The 10,578-nt window shown below is 34.8% G+C and overlaps 1 protein-coding gene across 1 annotated transcript in view; it reads right to left on the bottom strand.

Moving 5' to 3' along the window:
* Window positions 1–7,334: 7,334 nt before the first annotated feature.
* Window positions 7,335–10,578, bottom strand: part of LOC125660801 (flavin-containing monooxygenase 5-like) — a 34,484-nt gene continuing 31,240 nt past the window's right edge. The window contains exons 8-9 of the mRNA XM_056147750.1: window positions 9,634–9,799; window positions 7,335–8,067 (exon numbers count right to left, since the gene is read on the bottom strand). Of these exons, the coding sequence (XP_056003725.1) occupies window positions 7,808–8,067; window positions 9,634–9,799 (426 nt within the window). The 3' untranslated portion in view covers window positions 7,335–7,807. The remainder of the gene's footprint in view (window positions 8,068–9,633; window positions 9,800–10,578) is intronic.

Here is a 10,578-nt window from a genome sequence, read left to right as displayed (position 1 = left end):
AGATATATTGAGTTTAATTTCATTTTAATAACATTAATGAAATATGTTTAATTATTTCTGGAAAACTCTGTTGGACTGGTTGAAATTATACCCCATCAGTCCAACTGGACTGGTGACATAAAAAGTTAGCTTCAAGCCCTGTGGGACAAGATATTTTTAAAACGTGGATAAATTAGTATTATGTGGTAATGACACATTTAGCTAAGATTCCTAAAACATGAAAATGAAAAACGTAAAAAGGGACAACATAAATTGGTGAGAAATACATGTAGTTATATCTTTCGAATTTCCTACATTGTTTACAATAGTGCAATATCTTTGAAAGATGCGCCTTTGACAGGGACCAGTCATTTAGTCTGTAGTAATAATAGTAGGGAACATAATGGGGTGGTATAATATAGACCCTACAATTATTGCAGACAAAACTACCGGTTCCTGTGGTGCAATACGTACACAATCAAAATAAGGACAATGCACATTGCATTGCAAACTGCACGGTGTCTCCTGCATTGTGTCGCTAAGTGGAGGGCATAATGATAACACATTTTTGGGATTCTCTATATCCTAGAAAACCTTTATAACAATGCTAAACCATAGTAAACGACGCGACAAATATTGTCCTAGTCGTGTGTCATGGCGTGACGAGATCGAGACTCGGAGACGGTAGACCCTTCTTTCGCTGCCCAGTGAAGAAAACCAACGTGGTTACTCGTACTCGTAGGGGAAATTGTAATAGCCTAAAACCTAACAATATATACTTTGCGAGAAATGTGCCTTGAAATCATTTTTGAAACCAAAATAAAAAAAATTTACTTACACGTGACAACATCTTCGCAGACGCTGGATCCTTTCCGGGTGTCTCCGAAGGTTCCCGAAGTTCATTTCCGTAACATGACACCAAAACAGAACGCAACAAAAAAATCACGGTGTTGGAAAATTAAATTTTTTTAAATACCATCTTTAAAAATATTAATCTAGATAATCTGACACCTAGTGGTTCAGAATAAGGAAAAAATCAAACGAAATTTAAATATATTTCCGCTTTCGTTTGTGATGCCCATTTGGAAAATGTCTACACAAGTCGTGAAACGTATATTGCCAAAATAATACACGCTAGTTTTTAACAACTCTAGAATTTACACTTTTATGAATAAAATGAAATCTTTTTGCCCGAAATGTAAAGTTTAGATTCTAAATTTAAGGAAAGAAAACACATTTTACTCAAAAGTTAAATACATAATTTCATTTTACAAGTAGAAAATTGGGCAGACTTAAAAACGTCTGCCTAATTTATACGTCTGCCTAACGGTGGTCGATAAATATTTTGCGTCGGCTGAAGTCTTATAATAGGTATGTATATATATATATATATATATATATATATATATATATATATCGTTGACAGACGCGGATCATCAGATCAAACTGGACGTTTCGCGTCTCGTGTGATCTGATGATCCGCGCCTGTCAACTCAAGGTGATCCAACTCTTCGGATCAAGTTACTGTAGTAATGATAAATTTATTATATATCCCCTTATGTATTTTAAATCCACATTTATAAAGATAATAAATGAAATCCAAGTTATCAAAAACACAGACATACCATGAAATTATGTTTTGTGTACGCAGTTTTGTTTTGTGATGAGGTCAATATTTTTCACAAATAACGTTGCGTTGATGCATTATGACGTCATTGTGACGGCATCAGTTTCAGATGATACTGATACGGAATCAGAAAATCACAGTGTGGTGATCCGGAAAACCGGATCACACGCTGTGAAATCCACAGTATCAAAGAACGATACATTGATGGGCATATGATAAATTGCGATATTTAAACTGTATTGCAATATTTTTCACTAAGAAATAAAATTATCTTATTTTATTAGGTAAGAAAACATGTGACCTCAATCAGCCACGTACCCCAAAAATCACTCGACTCTACACTAAGTCAGTGTTTTGGCGGTGTGACACGAAGACAATTGATATGATTGATGACTAAATATAAATTTAGCTGCATCCAAATCGACCTTATCAGGATTGTATTTGTACTTTACAGCCATTATGTTATTTGATAATTCATAATTTGATCCTGTCTCCATAATTTGTATTGCGTTTATGAAATAATATGTAGATCAGAAGAAAGAAATATCTGTCTCTCTGGAGGATGTACTGTTATAAATGTTAATGAATGTTTGTTTACTTATAGAGAAAATGTGGATTAGCTCGATTCTTGTGTTTTGTGCATGTTGTCTCTTTACAGATTCCTACAGTATTATTATCATTTACTACGTTTAATAATATTGTCAGTTCATTATAGTAAATACCTGTTTCATGTTTTATACTTGAAATACACCGGGAACTCGTTAAATACTATTGTGTGTATTCCCTCCAAATTACAGGAAGTCAGACGATGCCATGCATATCTCGATCCCGATCTTGTTATTTGTAATTGAAAATAAACGTGTTTATAATGAGAATGTGGCACATCTTGTATAATAACCAATGTTTCTGTGTTTATCTTGTATTATTGATATACTTTCTTGTATATCTATTGCTCTGTATAACATGTAAATACTCTTTGTAATAGTGACCTAGTTACCTAATTGTTTACATCCGGGTCTTGGAAAAACATATGTTATGTATAAATACGGAAGCCCGTTGGCATTTGAAGCAGTTGTAAACTGAGCAGTTGGAAATCAGGAGGCTAGTTGAGAAGTGACCAGTTGATGTCGATAGAAATCGAGGTGTAAACAAGAGGTAACTGAGTCACGGATGCTAATGATTTGTTACTATTGATTTATTACAATAATAATAATTAAATAAATTTGTTAATTTCTAAAACTTATTCTTTATTAAGTTAATTCATAACAATTGGTGGCAGCGGTTAATTTTTTTTTTACTGTTAAGGAAGTGGAAGAATATTTAAAAGGTGACAAAATCTTTTATTCTTGCAAAGTTTTAATTTTAATTAGAGGAGGAAAATAAAAGACAGCTAAGTCCTTTTCCTTGAATTGAAATTAATTAAATTTTAAGGTAGAACCAGGGTGACCAAAAGGTAACAAAACTTTATTTCCCTGATTAAAAAAAGCCATGGATTTGAGAAATAGACAGTTACCATCCCAAACTAATGTGGAGCCTCGAATCCCTGAAGAAAATGAAATGGGAAATCCAACAGAACCACTTGAAAGGGAGGAAATACAAATATCAACCCATGATAGTGTATCTAGACATGAAATTCTCAGTCAGCCTATACAAAAACATGAGATTCAAGAAATCATGAAGTGTATGACAATGATGCAACAACAGATGATGACACAAATGAATGTTATGCAGGAAATGCAGAAAATGATGCAGACTATGATGCCACAATCTCCGATGAATAATCACCATGATGGTTATAACATCAGCTCAGAAGAAACTGTGCCTTACGACTACATGCGAAGACAACCAATGAGTGATTCACAATGTTGTCATCATGATAATGATAGAAATGCAAACTCTCAGGATCATATGTTGAGTGGCAATACACAGAGCTTTGGATATGGACATGTAGACATAGGACACAATGTGTGCAGGAACAATAGGAACCCATTTAAAGAAAACCATGAAATTCCTCATCCTGAAGAGCCCAAAGCAAGATTACCAATCTTTAATGGTAAAAACAACACAACCTGGGAATCCTTCTGGATTCAATTCAACATGATTTCAGAGAGATTTCGTTGGACTGCCCGTAGATAGACAGAGTAGTTATTCTTTTGCTTGAAGGATGACGCACTTACATTTGCGTCTCAATTAAGTCCAGATGTAAGAACCAGTATTTTTCAATTTCATTCTGCCATGAAACAGCGATTCGGTGATCATAACTTTCCAGAAACCCATCGAGTTCAGCTGCAGAATATGAGAAGAAAATCTGAAGAATCTATTCAGAAATTTTCATCAAGAATAAATTCACTGATGAACAAAGCATACCCAGGGCTCTTAGATGAACAGCTGAAAGCAGAACTTGCCATCGGACATTTACTAATTGGGCTAAATGACTGTAGAATTGCATACGATGTTGCTACAAAAAGACCAAAAACAGTACAAAGTGCAGTGGATATGATCTTATGGCATGAATGCTGCAAAAACGGAATGCGAAAAAGAGCAAATATCAGACAAGTGATATGCGAGGATAACGGCCAGTATCAGCAACTCGATGATGTCATGATCCACCGAGTTAAGCTTCAGCAAACAGTGACAGAAGAACGATTAAATCAATTTTGTTCAAGTTTAAGAGACAGTATCGTGCAATGTATGAAGGATCTAGTAAACAAACAAAGAAAAGAAGGATGTGATCAGCAAGAAAAATCACATAGGGGATACAGGAAGTTTGTCTGCTATGAATGTAAGGAAGAAGGGCACATCAAGAAAAAATGTCCACTTCTTGGACAGACAGGACAACATAAAAAATTTCCACCAAGTCAAGAGCGAACTGTAGAGAGAAGACCACAGTTTCAGAAGACTCAGACTTACAATACAGACAAAACTAATGTAACCAGCCAGTCCTTAAACTCCAAGGGGCTGATACAGTAGGTCATGTGCCAGCCCCATTAAATGTAAATATAGAACACTCAAGTACCAACACGCATATAAAAGATTCAGATGTAGCAGATGTATTTGAAGCAGGGGAATGGACTGGAATTGGAAAAGAGGAATGTAGTCCTTTAATCTCAAAGAAAGATGAAATTGTGATAAGGAGAACTAAGACCGTCACAGTGAAAGTTCCACTAGAGATCAACAAATGCATGGTGAAAGCAATAGTTGATACGGGAGCATCAGTGACAGTGTTAAGTGATAAAGTATATTCATCAATTCCAGCTGCCAGTAGACCACAACTTAAAAAGGATGAATTGTATTTGCGTGTTGCAGAAGAAAATACCAACATGTTGACGATGGGAATTACTGATGTGGAAATCACAATTGGTGACAAATGTTTTACATGGCCTGTTTACATTGCACCAATTGGTGATGAAATGCTTTTAGGTTGTGACATAATAGATGAATGGGATATCACTGTTAACACACGAAGCAAAGGAGCAATTCTTATGGCTGGAAAATGGATCAAGTGTGAAATTGCACAGGAGACTGATGTGAGGAATACTCAGGAGACTGATTGAGGAATACTCAGGAGACTGATGTGAGGAATACACAGGAGACTGATGTGAGGATTACTCAGAAGACTGATGTGAGGATTACTCAGGAGACTGATGTGACGAATACTCAGGAGACTGATGTGAAAAGGCAGAAGAAGAAGAGAAGGAATTTAGAGAGATTTGCATCACTAGGAGTGACCCATTTTGGAATGGAGGAATTTGAACAGATGTGGGAAGAAGAGGATCAGAAGAGGACGATTAAAAGTGCTGTTTATGTTGTTTCCAAAAAGCAAAGAATTCAGTGACTGATGAACATGACAATTTTCATTTTGTTTTTTAAATAATATATGTGCCAATTTATTATGTGTTGTTTATATCATTATCATACTGATTATGGATATTTTTGTGTCATAAAATAATGAGATAAAAATCATACTGTACATATCAAGATAATTTCGAGGACGAAATTGAGACAAGAGAGGGGGAAGTGCTATAAATGTTAATGAATGTTTGTTTACTTATAGAGAAAATGTGGATTAGCTCGATTCTTGTGTTTTGTGCATGTTGTTTCTTTACAGATTCCTACAGTATTATTATCATTTACTACGTTTAATAATATTGTCAGTTCATTATATTAAATACCTGTTTTATCTTTTATACTTGAAATACATCGGGAAATCGTTAAATACTATTTTGTGTATTCCCTCCAAATTACAGGAAGTCAGACGATGTCATACATATCTCGATCCCGGTCTTGTTATTTATAATTGGAAATAAACGTGTTTATATTGAGAATGTGGCACATCTTGTATAATAACCAATGTTTCTGTGTTTATCTTGTATTATTGGTATACTTTCTTGTATATCTATTGCTCTGTATAACATGTAAATACTCTTTGTAATAGTGAACTAGTTACCTAATTGTTTACATCCGGGTCTTGGAAAAACATATGTTATGTATAAATACGGAAGCCCGTTGGCATTTGAAGCAGTTGTAAACTGAGCAGTTGGAAATCAGGAGGCTAGTTGAGAAGTGACCAGTTGATGTCGATAGAAATCGAGGTGTAAACAAGAGGTAACTGAGTCACGGATGCTAATGATTTGTTACTATTGATTTATTACAGTAATAATAATTAAATAGATTTGTTAATTTCTAAAACTTATTCTTTATTAATATGTAGATCAGAAGAAAGAAATATCTGTCTCTCTGGAGGATGTACTAGTACATTAAAATCTTTTGATTTATTGCAAGGTGAACATATTTATTTTCATTTCTTTTTTAATTCCAGGGTTGTGTATGTATTTGGAGACAACACAAAAGGTTTACATTTTTTAAAAAAAGTCGTTTATTCATTATTTTGCTTTCATTTGCATCTGATGATAGCGTGACTCCATTGTAGTTATCAAATAGCGCCACTTGTATGTTTTGATGAAATTCATTGTGGCTATATAGCCCTTCTTTAAGGTTTGTTTTGAATTTTTTAAGGCCTTCGTGTAGTACATCTCCACCGCTCTTTTTTACTCCTATAACGGATGGTTTCACCTTCAATAAAACCAATAAAATGAAGGCTTGTGCGCACTTTTCCATTTTAAATACTGGAACGTGTTTCTCGGTTTGATGTACGTTCTAAAACGCAGAATGTGAGTTGCCAGAAATCGATTTCCTGTATACATCGTATTTTATATTTATTTAAGTTCGGCACTATACAATTTTAGCCGTTGGTAAATGTTAAACTTATACGGTGTCAAATTTGATGCATCAGATGCGCATTTGGACTATTGATGTTTCGCCAGTGATGCTCAGGCGAACTTATTGAAATCCGAAATAACAACAAACTTGTAAGAGCTATTTTAGGAAAATGAACAGAGTGCATAAGATAAGAGCTATGTACGAGGGCGGTGATCCTTAATTTTTAAATGAATTTCTATATCTTATCACAGTAATTAAATATACATCCGTATTTTCAAGGTAGTTATTATAGAAACATTCTGTTAAAAATGAAATACTTCAAAAGTCAAAGTTATATTTGAATAATCAATGAAATGTTTCAAATTATTGAATTCAAGGGCAATGCCCATGTTTCCGTTGGATTCTCAATCAATCCCATCGTGGAAGAGATGCAACTGATTTCACAGACATTCTGTATATGTTTTTAACAGTTGATGACATTGTTATGAAAAATATGCTATCGATATAATGAGTGTTGAGAAATTTTTATTATGTTGTTTGAGGAAAATCGCAATTTTCCGACTTTGATATATGATTCTGTTAAATTATATCTCAATTCTTAACAAAATGAAATGACCTATTTATTCCCTTTGATAACTGCTTTTAATTCTGATAAATCGATATAAATAAACTTTTATCAGATAATAATGCTACCATGGAGTTACCTGAACATTGGTGGACCCTTTACCATTATAATTTATATCATATGTGAATGCTTCGGATATTTTAAAAAATCTAGTTTCTAAAAAAAGTCTTATTACATGTAATTTAGCTTGATTCATAAATTCATAAATGTAGCATAATACTTGTGCAATTTATAAGTTGCGTAAGTATTATGTTACATTCAGTATCTAAAATACAGTTTTATATTAATGTAAAAACACATTTCATAGTAATTAGAAAAAATGTTCCTTGCAGAGTAACATGGGGTTGGTATCCCACTTATAACAATATACACTGAACAATCAGTGCTGCCACTAGGATAACAAAGCATGTTTTCCAGATAGTCATCTTTTGGATTCTTTTTGTTGAGAATCCAAGCGGTCTGGTAGCCAAGGGGTAAAAAGTCCGCTCCCACTGAGTGAGTATAGCCTCCCTCGCCCCGGACCATTTCCCAGGGCCCATAACTCTGTACTGGTATGGGGTGGCTGGCCCAAAGAAAATGGTTGCGGCAAGCCTGGGATCGGTCAACATCAATTTCCCTATCGAGTAATGATAAATATGTAAATATACATGAAAGAAGATGACGGATTTAGCGAGCCTGCCGTCAATAAACAACAGCTTCGCTATCAAGTAAAGATAAATATGTAAATCTACGTCAGGGAATAATACGACTGCAGCAAGTCCCGTAAACATCAATTGTCCTAACAAGTAATGATAGATATGTATATATATCTGGGGCAAAAATGTTGTATGACATGTTTCATACCGATTGTTAGGCCGTTCTTGGCACACTGATTTTGACTATGGATAACTCTGTTTGCCTGATCTGCATATATGTCTCGCGGCGAGTGTGACCTGTCGACAGGGGATGTTTACTCCTCCTAGGCACCTGATCCCACCTCTGGTGTATCCAGGGACCCGTGTTTGCCCAACTATCTACTTAGTATTGCTTATAGGAGTCAAGATATTCATCGCTGTTTGTTATCTTCACCTTCCATGATGCATGGTACATGTATTTAATTTCAGAGATCAATAATTTAGGTTTGCAGTAAACCTTACAAAAAAAAAACAAAAAAAAAAAAAACAACTCCTCAGCATTGGGTATTCTTGTGTGAATTAATATGTAATTCGGTATTGATATAAAATATATTTTTTAAATGTTTGAACGCATGTAATTTTGTGTTTTTATAGTTACTATGTTGAAGTATCATTATATGTCCCGTTTATGTATTTATTGTTGTTTGTTTGAATTTGTTATATTACTGTACATGGAAAGCGATTGATGGTAATTGTCTTGATTTGATGAAGCGCTATATAAATGTACAGCAATAATAATGAAAACAAAATACACAATCTAATTATCAACAGGAATATACATAGTATCTGTCATGTGGAACGAAACTTGGATGTCGAAGGGACTGCCCACTACTTCCTAATAATCAAGTTCCATTTACCGCATACAATATCAATAACATAATTAATGCACGCAAATATCTAATAAAAAAATATATTAATTTATTGAAGCATATCGATTATTCAATTCATGTTGACAACAATTCAAACATCCATTTAAAACGTCAGACCTCTATGACAGGTGATGATAACGAACAGTGGTCAATCTCATAACTTCTATAACCAATAAAAAAGAGTTTGGCAAACACGGATCTCTGGATATACCAGAGGTGGAATCATATGTCCAGGAGGAGTAACCGTCCCCTGTGGACAGGTTACATCCGCCGTGAACCCTGTATCATGATCGGGTAAACGGAGTCGTCCGTAGTCAAAATCAGTGCACTGTTGTCATTATTGGTAGACCATCCTGCACTGGTGTTCATTTAGTGAATTAAAATGAAAAATAAAAGATGTGGACATAGTGATTATTTTTCGACATCCATACTGGTGCTTTGAGGATAATGTAGATAGGGAATGTTTACGCTTCCTAGGCACCTGACCCAATCCCTGGTATATCCAGGGGTACCTGTTTGCCCAACTCTTTATTTTGTATCCCGTATAGGAATTATGAGATTGATCACCGTTAGCTACCTTCAGCTTCCATTGATATACTAGCCCACAAATTCTAATTGTATAATAAGTCTGTCACATACCTATGTGGGGATAATTCCCATTCAATGTGGACAATTCGTCCATATACTTTATGAAGTCAACTTGAATTGTATGCCTTTGACTTTCCACAAATTGCTGATGCAAAGCGTCTAACTGCTTATGCACATCGTTCCACATGTTTTCTCTGCTGGGAAGAATGGCATCTCCCTAAACAAAATGAATACAAATAAATTCTATGATCAAACTATCCATAATTTTGACATGAGCACTACTTGCAATATTTCACGCATGATAAATACTAAGCATATACAACGGCCACACACACACACACACACATAATTGCCAGAAAACATGTAGCTTATAAGGACTTGATGTGTAAATAACTAGAATACATGTTTGCAATAAGTTCCGATTCGGTTTATTTTCGGAAATTTGTGTCCCATTTCAAGTTAGAAATTTGACCTCTGTTGGTCCACTTCCTTACAGTTCGACTGCTTTGAAACCACATAGCGGGATGGTCAAATTACTCACAACCAGGTGTATACACGTGCACTGAACTTTGGTTGGGTGATACACATGAAAGATGAAGTTAACAAACAGTGATCAATCTCAAACTCCTATAAGTAATGCAAAATAGATAGTTGGACAAACATGGACCCCTCGGTACAACCGCCGTAAGCCCTATATTTATTATATCTTTCTATAATATTTCCAAAGATAAAGATTGCTCACTATTCGTTATCTTCACCTTTCATGTTTATTTCTTTTCGATTAGATTATGCTTCATAACAATATAAAACTAGGTCAGCTAACAAAGGAGCACAATTCAAATTCATGGGAAATCAAACCGACTGTTAGGAGACCGATTCATCAAAGACTAAAATGATTTTATCAATGATGAACTGGTGCAAGGTGAAGATAACGAACAGTGATCAATCTCATAACACGGTGTGAGAAATCGGAGTGGTGTTTTAAAAAAAAAATGC

The sequence above is a fragment of the Ostrea edulis genome, chromosome 8 (genome assembly GCF_947568905.1).
Source record: "Ostrea edulis chromosome 8, xbOstEdul1.1, whole genome shotgun sequence".
NCBI lineage: Eukaryota > Metazoa > Mollusca > Bivalvia > Ostreida > Ostreidae > Ostrea > Ostrea edulis.
The sequence above is the reverse complement of the archived record's forward strand: the minus strand, read 5'-3'. Positions and strand labels throughout refer to the sequence as shown.